The sequence below is a fragment of the Wasmannia auropunctata genome, unplaced genomic scaffold (assembly GCF_000956235.1).
Source record: "Wasmannia auropunctata unplaced genomic scaffold, wasmannia.A_1.0 LD335681.1, whole genome shotgun sequence".
Lineage (NCBI taxonomy): Eukaryota > Metazoa > Arthropoda > Insecta > Hymenoptera > Formicidae > Wasmannia > Wasmannia auropunctata.
The window spans coordinates 101,566-120,207 of record NW_012027209.1 but is presented as its reverse complement, the minus strand read 5'-3'; the positions used below and the strand labels follow the sequence as shown (position 1 = coordinate 120,207).

General features: G+C 34.9%; 2 protein-coding genes across 15 annotated transcripts in view; both read right to left on the bottom strand.

Moving 5' to 3' along the window:
• LOC105456429 overlaps positions 1 to 1,360 on the bottom strand; it is a 19,318-nt gene extending 17,958 nt beyond the window's left edge. For 3 of the 7 annotated variants that reach the window (XR_975251.1, XR_975252.1, XM_011700451.1), the window contains exon 1: positions 481 to 888. The gene's annotated coding sequence lies outside the window, so the exon portion shown is untranslated. The other 4 variants (XM_011700452.1, XM_011700454.1, XM_011700456.1 and 1 more) reach the window with 4 other exon arrangements.
• Positions 1,361 to 2,075: 715 nt separating this feature from the next.
• Positions 2,076 to 18,642, bottom strand: part of LOC105456427 — a 33,406-nt gene continuing 16,839 nt past the window's right edge. The window contains exons 1-4 of one of the 8 annotated variants that reach the window (XM_011700448.1): positions 18,097 to 18,147; positions 16,932 to 17,181; positions 5,771 to 7,322; positions 2,076 to 5,220 (exon numbers count right to left, since the gene is read on the bottom strand). In XM_011700448.1, the coding sequence (XP_011698750.1) occupies positions 4,887 to 5,220; positions 5,771 to 7,212 (1,776 nt within the window). In that variant the 5' untranslated portion in view covers positions 7,213 to 7,322; positions 16,932 to 17,181; positions 18,097 to 18,147 and the 3' untranslated portion in view covers positions 2,076 to 4,886. Of the gene's footprint in view, positions 5,221 to 5,770; positions 7,323 to 8,095; positions 8,227 to 16,931; positions 17,969 to 18,096; positions 18,148 to 18,642 lie in introns of those variants that run through there. The other 7 variants (XM_011700442.1, XM_011700444.1, XM_011700443.1 and 4 more) reach the window with 7 other exon arrangements.

The window sequence follows — 18,642 nt, the reverse complement described above, 5'->3', positions numbered from 1 at the left end:
TTGGATGTGTAATTACTATTGTAAATATAGCAATTTTATTTGAATTGTATTGAACAAATTTAGTACAGCCTTGAGACATATAAAATACGTGAGTTGCAAGAAAATAGATAAAAATGAATCTTTATTATATATTTACTACTTCTAGATACAAATTAAGATTAAAAATTAAAAGATTTTTGTAAATAACTAAGAATTGTAATTTAAAACTTGTTATATATATGTATATATTAATGTATTTCATACTAGTATACATATCAATTTTTATCAATCTTATTGTTTATTATAAAATTATTGGCTATAATATAATAAAAATAACATGATTTCGTTAATATTAGCATCACTCTTGATTATTTTAATTTTTTATTCGATAAATTATCAATGCTTGTTAAAGAAATATCAACTCCAAAATATGAGAATAATAAAGTAGAAAATGGTAGTTTAAAATCCAAAGAGAATATTATTAGAAAATGTAATTACAACCAAACACACAAACACGTTGATTTTTTTAAAGAGTTTACAGGGCTGCTGATAATCGCAGTTAATCGTAACCATACAGTCACAAAAGCTGAAACTCTTTTGATTTTTTTATATCTTGGCCAACTTTTCAGAGAAAAATTTTTCCGATGGATCTTTCAACACAGAATTAACTCCGCGTTCACCCGCGTAAATATCCGAGCACGATTTCCGTCAAAAATACATGCATGGTTCTTGTATGTTCCTCGATACGAAACTAAAGCAGAAACGTGGAGCGTAGTTGAGTTACATCCGCAAAGCGGTTGTTCCAAATTTATCCCGGCGCGGCGTTGAAATTTTATTCGGAAAGCTACGTGGAGAGAGAAGGAGGTAACGCGTATGCAAGATCCATCTATGATCACAGGCTCTCGTATTTAACAGGACATGTATGTACCTTTAGAATTTTAACTAATATGCTGCAATATGCTTGGATGAATCTCGATGAATAATGCGCGACATCGCACTTATGTGATCGCGATAGATGTTGAAGCGGATGTATGTCCGGCATTGGTAATTATCGCGGCGGCGTGTATTAATTTGACCATACGGAGAGGATACATGAATAAACATGAGGTCGTCGATCATGTAAATCCGCCCGTGGCGATGGTTTTGGGCAGAGCACAGAGAAATACCCGCGCGCTATGCGATTCCCCACGAAGCCGACAACCAGAGAAGGCTTATTTTTAGTGCCGGCTATTTGCAGAGAAAAACGGGATCGATGAGATAAACGCAACACGCGAAAAATTAACGTAAAATATATTTCAAAATTTCGCAAATTATCAAAACTCAAAATAGCCGCTGAAATAAATAAAAGGCAAACGCGAAAACCTACGCCCAAAAATCGACTATGTAATTCTTTTTTAAAAATATTTAAAGTGACAAACTTTCTCATATATTTGTTAAAATTGCAATTATAAAATTTTTTTAAAGAAAAGAAACATCTCAAAGTTTATTTTCTCTATATACAATACACAAATTTTGCATTAAATTAGATTTTTTATTGGTAGAAAAATAATGAGATCGATTGGCAAAACTGTATACCCTCGGAAGGCTACTTCACTCGAACGGTTATCTACAGTCGCCTTATTTATCGGTGCAATATCTATTTACATATATATATATATATATATTAATATATTTTATTGAAGGGGAAATTATAAGGAATTCTGCTGTATTATTGCCAGTCGGCAAAATTGCGCGGATTAATTGCCTTAAAGCCATGTATGAATTATAAGAATTCAAGAGAAGATAATATTGTCTTTTCTCTCTCTCTCTCTCTCTCTCATTAAGAATATTAATATAATAATTGGTAAACTTCTTTAAAATATTTTTTAATGTAGTATAATTGAAATAGAAATTAAATAACTTTAGAGAGATTAGCGTTAATAAAATACACCTTCTACTTGTAATATTAAAAATTAAATTATTTACGATAAAGAAAAATTATTCCATTCATAGTCATTATCACAGTATCAGATTTCTTTAATTAAAAATTGCAATTTAAATAGTTGGATATACTTTTGCGATATTTACTATAAATATTTTAATTTGTGTACAAGGCGTTTTGTTTAATATTTTTTATTTCAAATTTCTTTACGTAAAGTTATTCTTACATTTGAGAAATAGTAGAACTATATTCCCAGAGATGTCAAAATATTTTTAGGAACTTAGACGTATAAAATGAACGATTTGTCGATTAATGTTTAGGATGCTAGTTGCGTTTCTCGAAGTCTCTCTCGGTATCATACGTCGTCGCCTAGTTGATGGGAGGAGCTTATATTGCAATCACCATCGATTATCCTGACGCACGTCGAGCGGCGTGCTGACTCATCACGCTGATAACATCCGACAATTTGGACACGCGCACGATAACTCAACAAGCGTTTCAAATGGCGTTAATGCCAATCGCAATAAGATAGAACGAATACATTCCAAAATATCGTTATTCACACGACCCACCTAGATATAAATTTACATGGCTAATATTAATAAAGCTACAATAATAAGTACAGGAGTTTAGAGAAATATAAAAAAGATATGTTTACATCTTCTTGTAGTAATTTATTATTTTACAAACAGATATTTCGAAGACACATATCAAAAAATTTTCATTGTGTAAAATATGAAAATTCAGCGCATGAATAATTAGCTACGCAAGAAATTCACTACTTTTTTATTAGCTCAGTTTAAAAAATAATTCTCTTTGTAAATAATTTGCGTCAGCTAATTAATGTAATTTTATTTAATGTTATATTTGTTCACTCTGAGTCATATTTATGTTTAAAATTAAGACTAAAAACAATTATTTTTAAGTGTGTACATAAGACATACTGTTACATAATAACATGTAATAATCCTTATATTACATATTATTATATATTATATTAAATGAGCGTAAATTAAAACAATTAATTAAATAAGGGAAAATAAAAGATATTATTTTGTCTGTCAATGTTTCAGCTTGAAGAACAACCCACGTAAACTTTAAAAAATACAATATTATTTTATTCGTGCATATAGACCAATGGCGTGTCTATGCAACCATACGCGAATCGACTTTTCCGATTTTTATTATTTCTTACCTACAACACTGGTCCCTTTATATTGATATATCTCATGGTAAAACGTGAATCGCCCTCTTACTTTTACAAGCGACACTTATGTCGAATAGTAAATAGCAAATGATTTTCATCATGCAGAAAGCGATCGAGGTTCACCATAAAAAATAAAAAAAATCTCCGAAACCACGAAGCGGTTAGAAATAATTAGTGAGCTAGAGAGACGACATTCATCATATCCAACATATTCTCATTATTATGTAACGCCATAATATTTTGAATTGTTTAAATTAGACATTTTAATAACAAAATTAAAATTAAAATGAAGATATAGTAATAAAGATATTAGTACGGCTGCGTTTTTTTTACGTTTCATTCTATCCTTGTTTTACATCTAATGAACCAAAATGACACAATTGTGTAGCATAGCTAATAGCGCATTTCCCGAACGTAGCCTGCTACGTACATCATATTGTCTGTAATATTTCATTATTTATTTTCTTGCTTATCGAGTATGATAAAAATTAAAATAGTTTCGAATTTCTGTTCTGAACATAAACCGCTTCGTGATTGCAGAAGACTCGTTAAAAGTAGTCTTTAATATCGATGCTTATACACTTCACAGCGTTTCAGTCGTCGGAATGGTATCTCGATGCTTTTAAGCGCCATTCCAAAACAGATACTCTCATTATTAAATTAAATATTAAAAAAGAATTTTTTAATATATTTCACCGTAGTTGTCTAAATATATTTTCGGCCTAATGTAACGCATCTATAACATGACTAATAATTTTGCACTTCTTTACTTTTTAATTTCATTTTTTTTTATACTCTTCGTTAAAACTTGACTTTAAAAGTTAAACTTAAAATTATATATGTAATTCACATTGTATCCAAATGTAATCCGTTTGCTAATACATTGAACTTATTCGTTATGGCTATCGATCAATCGCAGACTTGGTATTCCATATTGAGCATATAGCAAGAGAAATTATTTACAAAAAAGGAAAAAAGAGGAATACTGCAGTTTTCTCGTGAATGTAATCGGGTCGATTTGCCATTCGAAAATTTGCGTATCGTTGTCGATACAAATTGAAACACAATTACGTTCAGTCTAGAGATAATTTTCGTTTCGCGGGTTAACAGATGCCTGAAAATTATCGTCTTAGTGGGATTCGCATAAATAGAGCGTAATAATTTCCCATGTAAATTGCTTAGGATTTTGTTCGGCTAAAATTTGGAATATGGATTTGCTTGGTAATTTTCTATTATATTTAAATCAATTTCGATAAAGAAGCGTGCATCGAATGAAAATTGGAAAAATAAATCCCATTTTTTATACACGCTATTCTACTTTAGATGGTATTGTGGTATAATTCTAAATTAATATTGATAGCTCGTGAATTAATTCACGAGCTATCATTATTCTGATTTGGATAATGTACTTGAGTGATAATTTTGTTTGATATAAGATTCAAACATTTTATCGCTCAAGACACGATATGTGTATACTTATCAGTCAAAGATTATCGATCCACGCTTCCTCTCTCACGCACACAACAACACATAGAAATATAACACGCGATATTACGCTGTCACTAGAATTAAATGAATCCACTTTATCGGTTACACCGATTATCTGTTCGATTAAATCTCTGATCAAATCCCGCCGCGGCAATTACCTCCCGCTGATAGATTCATCATTTCTCGTCCCGCGCACAGCCTTTTCTTTCGTCCTTCCGGCGACGACCGATCAAATCTTCCACGGGAGAGAGAAACGAGAGTAAAGAAGGGGAGAGATCAAGATCTCCAACGCTATCTTGGGCCGAAGAAGCCGAGCATTTTCAAGGTGTCGGTGACCCTGCTGATCAATTTATCCCTATAACGCCATATCGTCGTGTCTATCACGCTGTTTTCCCGATATTCCACGCATGTTTTCTTTAGCGATCGTACGCAATCGGCACGATAATGCTGCAACTGCGCATCCTCGGTCTCGATGGGATAACTGGTGCATCCAGCACCCAGGCACGCCAGCGGAAAATGGTTGTGCAGAGTGACCACCCGTTCTGGATTGTGGAAGCACTTGATATATTGATTTGGTTTCGTAAAGTTCTTCGAGCGGTATACGTGTTGGAGCATGTGCATGTACCTACAAGGAAAATTTTTTAATCAAGAATACGTTTCTTGTGGGTTGGAATTTCTTGCAAAAGATAATATTAGTAGAAGACGTATCAGAATTAATTGACTATAAATTCCATTTCATAAATTTAATATAAAGTTGAAAACATTTTTTTCTCATATAGCAAAACTATAACGTTCCAAAGCTAATTATTTCGACCATTTTAATGTTAAAACGAAGATTTGAACATATACTAATCTCAGTACGCATATCGGATATTCTAAAGCTTGTAATCATTACAAAAAGATATAAGAGAAGGACAACAGCTAATAATAAAAATTGATTGATATACATAGATATGTATAGAACACATCGTATGTAAGATTTTCCTCGAGCAACATATTCATTTGATTCATATCTGGAATTTGCTGTTCCATCGCAATTATAATTTTTGTTAATTCGTCGCAAAAACAAATCCATGACACCGATAATCGCGATGATACTTGCGAGATATCCACCTTTGCGTTCCCTTCACGGACGGTCGATCTGTTCGCGGCGTGAAAGTGGAAACCTTACTTACTTGGGTATGTCCTTGAAGTAACCATGAGAGTGCAGTAGGTCGTCGAGGAAGTAGACGTTTCTGACGTTGTACGAGGCACGGGTCTCATTCCGTATTTGCAGGGCCTTGGGCAATACCCGGCGCATCAGCTCTTGCCAGGTCGCGTCCTTCACGGGCATAATCACTTCGTCGACATCCAGCAGTGCGATGTACTCGTACTCATACATGTGCTTGTATAAACAATCGTTGTAGGGTATTAGTTCGTTCTGCCGTTTGTGATTGGTTTTCTTCGTTAAATACATGTGCTGGAAGGCGGGCACATTAGGCTGTCCGCCCGGCAGGGTTAACGGGGTCACGTGCACCATACCCAGACGCTGATAGTGCCGCAACACCTTGGTCACGTTCGGGTGCACCTGCAGCTCGTAGAAGTAGATTTTGTCGGCACCCAGCAGATTGATCAACTCGATCCATTCGACTAGTCGAACCGACAGATCCTCGTGCAGAAAGTCCAGACCCTTTACGCACACCGCAAAGTCTTTTTTACGTTCGGGCTTGTTGTAAATCACACGAAGGTGGTTGGTGGCCGTGTCGCAACGTCTCTCCACTATGGAGACAGATGACGGTGGCTTACCATACGCTTGTGGCGGTACTCTACATGCTATCACATATGGCTGATAGATGCCCTGCTTGTAATTGCCCCATTTAGGATACCAAATGTACTTGTATTCGAGCGTCTCGACGATCTTGGGCTCGCTCTCGCCCTCGTACCATAATTGACAATACGTTTTCACGATCGGTTCAATCCGATCGATCATGCCAACAATCCGGACCGCCGGTCCGATCTTGGATAATTTCCGATTGTCATAAAACGCACCGAAAAATTGAAACGTGCCGTTGTTGGTTCGCAACGTTTGCCAATAGATATTATTAAATTCCAAATCGTAGATCTGCGGGTATTTGGCGCAGCTCTCATTGCCCCGTTTCGTCAATTTACTATTTTTGGACCAATCGCTCAGTGGTAGACTCGGTATTCTCTCAGCAATCTCCTCGATCAATTGCTGCTCGGTTTTAGCCGGTCTCTTGTCCAGTAACGGTTCTAGCTCGAGCGGACTCATCGTCGCTTCCAAATGGTTTCTAAGGGTGGTTAAGGTGGTCAGCAGGACGCCGTTACTGCCAGAATTGGTGAGTTCGCCCAGTGACGACCTTTGCAAAAGATATCGGGACAAACTCAAGCTTCCTGAAGATCCTCGGCTCGCACCTCGATCGTTACTAATGCCATCGACCTCTACCAGGTTACCCATGCCATCCTCAGCCGTGGGGCCACCATCCTGACGTAAAGCCCTGCTTTCCAAGTGACGGAACTGTACTGCCGCAATCATCAGCAGGCCCCAGGCAAACACAAAGACGAAGGCGCGTTTCGCGCATCTTGACGAACTGCCACCGCAACTCTGTATCGTTGTCATCTTGTTGGTTTTCCCGACGTTTCCCGACCAACGACTGGATTACGCTGGACTGCTGAACCTCCGTATTCTCCACCGTGAATTTAATCTGTTCCTCGTTCCGAAGACCGAATCTGAAACAGGAAAGCGTATCGTCCACAAAGGTCGATTGGATCGTAAAACGGTCGACTAATACGACAGAGAGACAGAATTGTGCTAATTATTTTATTATTTGAATGGAAATTATTTATTTCCTTATTGAGATCTTGGAGATACTGATAAAAATTTATTTATATGCAATTAATTTCACTGAAAATTTAATTTGTTACAAAAGTTTTAATTTGTATTATCTAATTTTGAAAATAAAAATTGTGAATAATTAATTAAAAATTATCGTCAATAAATTTAAAATTTTTAATATGCAACAAAAGTCTTTAATACGTATAAATATGTATATGCAACTCTCTCAATGGAAGATAATCTGAATTAAAATTCATATGGAATCTTATTTATTAAATCATCATGATTCTTTTTTTGTTACAATGTTGGGAGTTAAGTCATTCTTTTCAAGAAGTAAAGTGAATGATTTATTCGCGAGTTTAAAGTTTAAAGTGAACGTGACAAAAGATGCGAAGTAATCCATGACTAGTTGATAGAATTTGGGCCAAGAGACGAGATAATGTCTTTAACTGTATAAGGACACCCGCTACCGGTAGCCAGTACTCGACTATCATCAAGAAAGCGAGCGACCCTGTCGGGCAAAACCCCGTTGGCCGGATCGGGCGAGTCTCAGGAGAGCGAGAGAAAACAAGAGAGAGAAGGAGCGTGAAACCCGCTCGCAGATACGTGGAACCGGTTATGCTGATGGCAAACTGTTTTTCACCTTTTGCACCTCGCTCCAACTAACCTCCTCCCTTCCTGACCACCTCGGGCCTTTTGCCCAACGATATGTTTCCCCTCGTCTCTAGTCTCTTCCTTTCCTCTCCCTCTAAACTTAGGCGATGATGGCGGACTCTCAGGATCAAGTTTGATCACAACCTAGGATTTTCCAAGAAGATTTCTACCTCTGCTACGTTTGATTTATTGTAATATTTCTTATATAAAAAGAATACGATATCTAAAAAAGAATTTTTAATTAAAATAATCATTAAATTAAAATTTTTACATCAAATAATTTCATAGTCTACACAATAAAGTTATTTAAGGGATATAAAATATATAATTATATATATGATATATATATATATATATATATACATATATATATAAAATAATGATTATAATTATATAGATGTGCACAAAACTGACAGTAATCTTATGATATATTATTTAAATTCTCGGAAACATTATTAGTCCTTTCAAATTTTCATAACGCAAGATATTGCTAGACGAAAAAATAAAAAGATATAATTTTAAATGTAGAATATAAGAAAATATATATAAGATAAAGTGAAATATACCGTTCCTTCATACATTCATATGCAGTATTATTCAATTTTGAAAATAAAAATTGGATAATATCGCGATGTTCTTACAAACATAATAATTAAACTGGCAATTAATTAATATACGGCATTGAAAGTCTATTAATATTGTAGTATAATCTAATCGTCAAATTTATACACTTTTTGCATAATTTTCGCCCAATGATTTTTTTACAGCAGTATTACACGTAACGTCTCATTTTCTAAACGATAAACAATTGTCCACATTCGAAGGATCATTAATTAACGATGATTTATTTAATCTACCGCCACGTGCTAAGTAACGATAAACGACGTAGCAATCGCATGCGAAAGTGCAACTCGCGTACGTGCGAGCGCGATGCCACCTCATTCCCGTTTAATTCAAGCCCCGTTCTTATCGTCCCGTTCGGAATTAGCAATCCTGCACAACAGCGGACCGGCCGGCCAGAACGCAAATTGCGCGGAACGAACGCGTTTATATCGATTCAGTCGTCATCGTTCAATACAATCCTTCCATTATGTTGAGCCTGTATTTATCAAAAGAGAAATTTGAATCTTTTCTAAAATTTTTCTCTTGTAAGTAGGTATGAAATTTATCAATAATATTTAAATGAGCTTTTTTCAGATACTCAGTATTCTACAGTCTTCAGAAATTTCGGATGACTCTTATTGATCAAGATTTAAGTTAAATTGATTTTCAAAGAATTGATTTTCACATTTACATTGCTTCCTATGTTTTAATTTATACAGAATTCTTGTTGTTATCAAATTTAAAATTATAATAATTTAATAAAAAATATTTAAAAAAAAATTATTAAAATACATATAAAAATAAGTTAATGTTAAACTACGCACATCTTAAAGCTAGACTAGAAGAGACTTTACCATAATTAGACATATCTCGAAATAGTTCAACATTTATTTATGATTAACAGCGAACGGATTTACAAACGATGACGACATGGCCAGCGTTTAAGAGAAAGCAGGTTAATAACAAGCCGAAAATGTGTGTGTACGCAAAGTTTGACTCAATTCCCTCCGGAATCTTCGTTTGAAGAACGAATATTGGCTCTTTGTTCTAAGCGATTGAGAAAAATGGTCTATATAGCAAAATTGTTTCTTATCTCTAATCTCTTTATTGCTCTAGCAGTAATTTTCTTCTTTTTTTTTTTTAAAGTAAAATAATGACAACGATAAAGTTTGAGGTAAAATTAACAATATTAATCGCGATAATTAATCGTGATTACAAATATTTAACATTGTTATTAACTTTAATGTTAAAACAAAATCTTTCTACTAAATCTCTTTAATACAGCTTTCATTAGGTGGACAATGTTAAATAACATAATTACACAATATGCAAAGAGTAAATAGCAGCCTATTTCTCTGTTGTAGCAACCATATCCGTCGCCCTCTTGACCAATACTGCAAATGTTCGATAACACGGCATTCATGTATATCCGCGCGTAAGCTCGAGATCACCGATAAGATTCTATTGGAAAATTAATCCTTTCATGCGTTTAATCACGCTATAATATAATCGCAACGTCGCTAAATAAATATGCATCCTTGTCGCAATCGTGATTACATCTCAAGGTCCTTGATCGAAAAACACACTTGCGGACTTTCGCCTTCCTCGCAACAAACAAAAAAAAAACGTTTGTTTCGCGCGTATAAACGTTTCTCTATACGGTAAAATCTTTGACATGTGTGCGCACCTCCTCGTCGATAATCCTCTATCCGCTTGCGTCAGTTGCTGATAAATTATTCGTCAATGTTGCGTATATACGAGATATATGGTAGCTGAGTCACAGTATCTCGTGGCTAATAACGATTCCGCCAATCTAAACGATTTCATGACTTTTGCAAAAAATATCGATCCGTTGGATTTGATTTGTCTGAATATCAATTACTTTGGGGCAGCCCGGATCAACCCGGTATTTTCGCAGTCGTCATAATAAGTATACGACATGGTAACATTAATTTTCGAAATTCTTACAAAATATTCTAAATGTTATCATTTGCTCATATTATATTTAATTACATTATAGTAAAAAGATATTTTCAGGGGTCAGATAAACTTAAAGATTCATTACGCATGCTCGCATGCAAGATGCATCAGCATTCCGCGTCTTATGTAATTCCATTGCGCCTTCGCGATTTCTTCTTTCATTTACTAACTGCTACGGAGAAAGATGGAGAGAAGTTAAAGAAGTTATCCTACGTCAGGTATCCTACGAAATCGCCGCAGTATTATTAAATTGACAATATAATCGCTGATAGCTTTAGAATGTCGCAAAGTATCGAGGCGATTCAATAATAGTCGGCATACTTTCGATGAATTCAGGCTTCGATACGCGAACAGATACATAAAAATGATTTAATATTATGTTGTCATATAATTAGAGTCTTGCTCTCAATAATAAAAATGTTTAAGCCAAAGTTTTAACTTGTATTTCTATTTACAAATGAAAAATTAAAAATAAACGAAATTTATAAAACAAACTTTATAATATTTAATTATTTTCTCGAGAAATGTAGAAAAAAAGCGCTATTTTTCACGTTTATTTCAAACATGATAATTAATCAAAACTATCGTAAATTCTCTTTTATTGATATACATAGTCTGGAGAATTGAAATCATCGAAATTAGACCGGTTTCAGTGCTCGCTCGTGAGAAAGACAGGAGGAATGACGACATATGCGTGCAGTCCAGCGAGGACGATTTTGTGGAAAGTCGAGTAGAGAGAGCGAGTGATGCTGTTACTGTTGCTACTGCTGGCTCGTACGTTCGCCTGCTCCAATTGCGATTTCTCGCTTACGCGTGCTAATTAACCCTAATTGTACGAGGGGAGGAAGAAAGAGAAAAAAGGAGGGAGGGAGTAATCTATCCAGAGAAGGATAGCTCGTAGCGCGAGTAAAACGGTGGGGATGCTCTATAACGGGCGATTTCACCAGTCTCGTCCCATCGTCGATCTTTGCGATTCGAGAGCGAGATAGCATTCTGTCGTGCAATATCGTCTGCAATTGGTCGTACACAACACTGCACACATACGTGCCGCGTGTATCAAGCACGGCGTGAACTCTTTTGATTCAACGCAGCACACTCTCGTCGGTGCCACGCGGTTCCGGGGCCCGTTTATGTTTTACACAACGACACAGTATGGCACCATGATTACATATTACTTGATATAATAGTAGATATGAGATAGATAACTATAAATACATCGATTAATTGATGCAACATTCGTAATTATCTATACTGCAGTCACAGCACAAATGTGCTTGAGGATATTACGACTGATTCGTTAATAATAATTTCTTTGGACTTAATATCAATTAAATAATTAATAATATTTAAAAATAAGAAGGATATTAAGAATTTATAACTCTATCTTGGAAATTATCATGTAAATAAATTATTATGAAAACAAGTCTTAATTAAATTAAATGAAATTATTTGACAGAAAGATTTATAGATTTTGTTTATTGCAATATTTTTAAAAAATATTTACGCTTTAACGTAACGTATTTGTATTTTGCATTAAAAAAGGCAATAGAAAATATTTTCTATGTATGAAAATGTAAAGTAGGAATATATTACATATTTTTAAAAGATATAATAATAAAATATATGTGCCATGAAATTATTTTTAGAATATTTCAAGAATTCTATTCCATTTTCCATTTTGTTCTAATTTCTCGATATTAAATTTTCTGTTATCTTAGGATTATATTAGTCTTACAATTAGATTATGCAAGATGTAATAAGATATTTGACAATTTATAATTAAAATTAAAATTAATTTAAAATATGTGATTTATTTATTTAATTACAAGATAATTACATGCATTGATACGAACATTTATTGCTAGAGACACAGGGTGGACTCTTTCGGAAAAAAAAAAACATTTCTCTCATCATAGAATCTCATGTATAGAACCATTCAAAAATGAAAGCGATAATACTTTAAAAATGCATTTATAAATCGTCGGATTTAATTCCCCGTGCGAATTTATATATTACTTATGCCGCATACAATTATAATATTAATATTTGCAAAGTTTAAGCAAGTGATTTATGTTATACGTTATGTTATACGTATGTTGTCTGGCTTGAACCGATAAATTTCGCAGAATCCGTTGCATCGTATGATCAGAATAGCAGTAATAGCAACGACTAAAGGTAAAATCAACTAAATATGCATTTGCAGTCTCGGTATATAATTCAGCATCTAAATTTACTGTTGTTTCATATAAAATTTCGTACAAAAATTCGATAGATTTTATGTTGAGAAGTAATTAATAATGTCGGTTATAATTGAATCTGGAGCAATGTGTATATCGAAATTTTGAAAATTTAATACGTACTTGAGTTTAATCAGAACCGATTCTTTCGCGAATGATTTCGATGACTTGAGCCAATATCATTTCATAGAGAGCGAATGTCTATGTGTCTGTTACGTTCGGATGACGATTAATATACCTACTCGAGATGAGAGTATACTTCGATTGTATGAATATTCTTATAGAACTGTTTAAACATATGTTCTTTACCAGATTTCAATATCATAGCAAACAGTTACTCGCGGAATAATTTACTTAATTCTGCAAGAATACTCATGCCTGATTTTGTCATTATACATATAGTTCAAAAACGAATGCTTTAATCCCTTTCCACAGCATTACAGGCACTTATACATACCTGTGCAATGTGACTATAAAACTTACGTTTAAAATCCTTCGATTCTATCAAATATTTGATTTATTCTGGTTTTCTTCACTTTTTGAGCAATTTCTAGGGAACGAATGTCATCGTCTAGTATTACACAATTACTTTTGGCGCGATAACTGTAGAATATTCCACATTATAGGTATGCTTTGCGTTGTATTATCTTTGGTAAGAAATTCTAAAAATAGATTAATAATATTTTGAAAAAAATTAGAAAACTTAATTATACTTTTAAGAAATTAGATTTAAAAAACCAAGTTGATATCCTTATACACATATTTATTTGCTTCGTTTCTTTTATTCTCTATTATATGTTTTTATTACATATTATATTTATATTTTCCGATTTTTCAATCTCTGAAAGTCTCTAAAATTTGCTTTAACCGCGCCCTGGAGGACGTCACGCTCCGATAAGACTTGCTATTCTTAGCTTATATCGCTCTTTTTCTCTTCTTCCTTTTTGTCGACCATACGGTTTGCGCATAAACGCGTAGTTTAGTAAATCACTTTTCGTATTATGCCGTGGCAATTAAGCCGGTTATACGTAAATACTTAACGGCACTGCATTGAATGTCGAAACGAGGCCGTTGTTCCCTACCACAGGAAGCAAATGGCACTTTAAATTGCCGGCCGCACGCACGTCATCATCTCGTCGAGGGATAACTGCACACGATCCTTCTCTCGTGTGGATGCAATCTTGATTCGACCGACATGGGTGCCACTCGGCTTTTATCCGATCGTTTGCGACGAAAGGCGCAAGTCTCAGACGGAGGCAGACGGCGATCGAGCGATCTTTTTTTTTTTCCTATTCACTACACGCGTGAGATTCAAAATACATATCTCTCGTCTGTCTATTTCCCGGCGAAATACTACACAACTTTCGCATTCGAATATCTTTATTTATACTTACTCTTGCTAATATTAATTAAGATTTATATTAGCGTATTTGGGTTTTTTCGGGTAACTTTCGGGTCGCTCAAACAAACGATATTTACATAAAGTTTACGTTGTAGATCTAAGAAATGATAAAAAGATATAAACAATTTATCGTAAATCGTGATATTTTCAAGAGGACTTTCCAAGATGATATCGCTGGCGATAATTCTAGACATGAAAAATTCATTTATATTACATTTCGAAGATTCTTTCGAAGATTCGTGTTAGTCCTCGTACATTGAATGTTGCCATGTACATGGAGACGCAAAGTGCAACATTACGTGACGCATCTGCTGTGCTACGACCGACTTTATCGGGGATGTGATACTTGGATCGTACAACCGTTACCGAGAAGCGAGCCGGGGGTCAAGCTTAGTCGTGCATATTGGTCTTTATACACGTTATTTCTCCCCATGAACAAAGATTACACATTATCTTCAGAAAACGTAATCGAAACAGACACACAATCCGCAATCATTATATATCAAGTATTTATCAAACTGTCGCATCTGTCAGTACATTCTTGTTAAAGAAGATAATATGCAATCTTAATTATAATTGCATATCTTTAAATAAATAAATCCCAGTAAATTAAACTGGTTAGCCTTGGCGAAATTACAAGGTGACAGTGACCTTTCATACTGACCATCATAGTAAATATCGAACATGAATACTAATAAAACTATTTAAAAAGGAAAAGGTTTAAAGTCTCTTAATTTGCAAATGATTTAACGAATTTATTAAAAGTTCCATGTTTGTGTGATTACGCAGATATATTTTAGAATCCAGTTTTAGAAATATTTTAATGATATTGCTATTGAAATGGCATAACATATTTATTTTTAAAGAATCAAAAGCGATTAGCAGCTTGTTTACTCAAATGAAAGAATATAATTTAGAATGCTCTAGAATATTTTGTATTTTATAAATATCAAATATTTCTCTTTGTATTGCTATATGTATTTAGTATACCGTGACTCTTTAATATCATAGCATAAACTGTCCAAATGTTAATAATTCACGCGTTGTTGATGAGTTACAATTACAACAAAGAGTATTACGTCGATATTTACGAACATCAGATGCTATATTATAATTTCCTCGACAGATCATATCTCGCTTGCGCCATAATGCATTATAATATGTTATTGTTGTTATCAACTTGTAACCTGTTTCCTTTGTTCGCACCTAGCGTAAATTATACATAAGAACAGCAATCTGGCGTGCGAAGATCCGCGCTTGTCCTTCGACAGTTGAATTAATTACTCGACTTCCACAAATTAAAAGTAGTAGCGGAACAAATGACGACTAATTAGATATCACTCGATTGACGACGGATTGCAAGTCTCTTAGCATCTCAGAATTAACACGAAAATTTTTAACGAAAACATTAGAACTATTACAATGTTAAGAATAAAAGAAATTGTGACAAAAAACCTTGCTTCGCTATCGACGACTCGCTAAAGAAATATCAAGGCTGTTGTAAAATCTGTCGATTAATATAGTAAAATGCCGATTTACTCCGTGCATTTATCGCGCGTTCTCATTATTCGTCGATAACGAATATTGAATTCTTCGCTCGTTTTTTTTTTTTTTTTTTATTGGCGACATTAAAACCGATTGAATGGGGTCATTAAAGTGTATACTCATGTGATATTCGCCGATCGAATGAGAGCTGCGCGCATTTAGTTCTTCTTCAGGCTTTCACACACTTTCATAATTTGTAGCGTGCGACCGCGATCAACGGTATTCGACGAAATTCTATGCACCAGCACGGACATACGATGAGTGCACAGTTCCCGATTTCTCTGAGAGGAAAAAACGGACGATTGATGTCCTTCATGATCGAATGCATCTTATATTATTTTTGAATCATAAAATGCAATTGATAAGTAATTTATAAGAAATATAAAATTTTTATCTTTATCTATATTATTGATTCTTCGAAGCGCAACAAATTAAATTCAATTATTTAGGCAGTCTTAGAAATATGGATGTATATACAGAATCCGCCAAAGGTAAATCGAGGTCATGATCGCTTTAACGGTAATTTCTTCAGGCAGTCACTTCGTTCACGAAACCTGAACGATCGATACTTAATTGCGTCACGAAAATTTCGTCAATCTCATGGCTACCAGTCATGACATGAATTCCTTGATTAAATAGATTAAATACACATTTCGAATTCCTGTCTTAAACTAATTTTAAATTTATATTTATCAAATACGTAGTTTTACATAAATTTATATCTCTGAAGATTTTTTTATTAATTTTCTAAAGTTTTCGATTATTGATCGAGAAAAAACGATTCCTCAAAAGTCTCGTATAAGAATGAGAGCGAGTATATCATAAATATACATATGTATAGTATTAAGAAACTTAACAAAACTTGAAACTTTTCAATGAGTCTATCAAAAAGTAATATTCCTTCCTATCAGACTAAGTCTCGATACTAGCGGATTCTGATACCGTTATATCAAGCGCTTTGCAGCCATGTGAAATAAAAACTTTAATAATGTTACTCCCCAACGGAATATTACTTTGGTATCGAATCGGTCCAGATTTCAGAGCATACAGATTTAATGATCTCACTAGATGTTTCCACTTACGAGAAATACGGAGAGACGAATCGGCTGTGATCGTGGTGATCGTCAGAGTAGCCTGGTCGATCGCCAGCCGTTCGAACCCGTCCGGATGACGTCCCGGTTCCCGGGTTGCATCTCGCGACACTTGACAACCTCCGCCAGGGGAAGAGGAACAGATCCGCGTCAATACGCCGGCATTCCTCTTCCGTTGACGTATCACGTCATCTCGTAATTTCTTCTATTCTATAGTTCTTATCTTCTTTGGCTGGTCCACCTTGGAATCAGGAAGAACGCATTGGCAATCACTGTATGGTATAACTTTCTTTTCTTCTTCTGAAGCCAAATATTCCAACAACAAAAAAACACGTTAAAGGACAAAACACGAACCGGATGTGCTTTTTTCTCCCGACTGTTTGCACATATACGTATAGAGGATATGCGTGCGTACCGGCTGCTGTGGCTGCCGCCGGATGAATGCGACGTGCCTGAATGGGAAGAACGGAGCTGGAAACAAGCTCGATGTATCTGTAGATCTTACAATTCTCACGATTCTTTGCACATTGATAATCGCCCAAGCATATGCAAATTATCGATCACTGTCACTTGTTCTTTATGAAGATCATAACGATAGTGGTGATGATAACTCGACAGTCTTTAAACCGAATACGATTAATTTTTTGGATTCATCGATCTTTTTCTATCTTGGTGCGTTCCAGTCACCTGATTAAGCTAGACATTTAAAATTCTTTCCTGGAGGCCGGTCGCCGATCGCCGGTCGCCACTCGAAAGGATATATGCAAGGACCTGTTACGCGCACCTCTACATCAGTAACCGGCACATTCTCGCTATATTCTCCAAATCACAACGTTCGGAACGACAACCGTAGTAACGATTTATCTCAGAAAACGGTTTTATTTTATGAAACTGTCTCAATATACAATAACAACAAGAAAAAGTAACGAAAATATAAATTATATTCGGGAGCTCGATAAGTTCGAGACAAAAATACTCGTTGTATGTCGTGTTGGCGTCTCGCTCCGAACTGCCGCCAGACGCCAGACGAAGTCTTCGACTAGGGGGCCGTTCGAGAATTGAGAGGGGAGCTCGAAGAGAGAGAGAGAGAGAGAGAGAGAGAGAGAGAGAGAGAGAGAGAGAGAGAGAGAGAGAGGTGGTCGATTGGTCAACTTACATGACTCTGATGGGAAGGGAGATTCCTCCGGGACCCAAGAGTATTAGGGAACATATGGGAAGTCACAAGGGAGCAGCGGCTACACTGATTCAAAGAAGAGGCAATGTCTTTGTCATGGCAGACAGACATCCGTACATGCGACTTTAGCTCTACATACATAATCAAGTCGCTACAGTAATACAATAGACGTAAAAATATATTAAAAACACAATTTTTACACTCCTCCAGTAATGAGAAAAGATAAAACATAATTTTTAGCGATTTAACATCTATTTTTGTATCTATTTTTAACATTATAAATGTTAAAAACACATGAAAGTACTCTATATCATCTGAAAAGCTATTATCTCCGTGTATCTATCTATTGTATCTATTTTTTACTATTATAATGGAAGTACTCTATATCAACTAAAAAGGTACGCGGTTTGCGGACTATTTCTGTGTTTTAAAATATCGTAAAATGCCTTTAACGATGTTTCAAGGCACAGAGATAAGCTGCAAACTGTGTAGGTTTTCTGAAGAAAATAAATACCTCAATACTTTTCA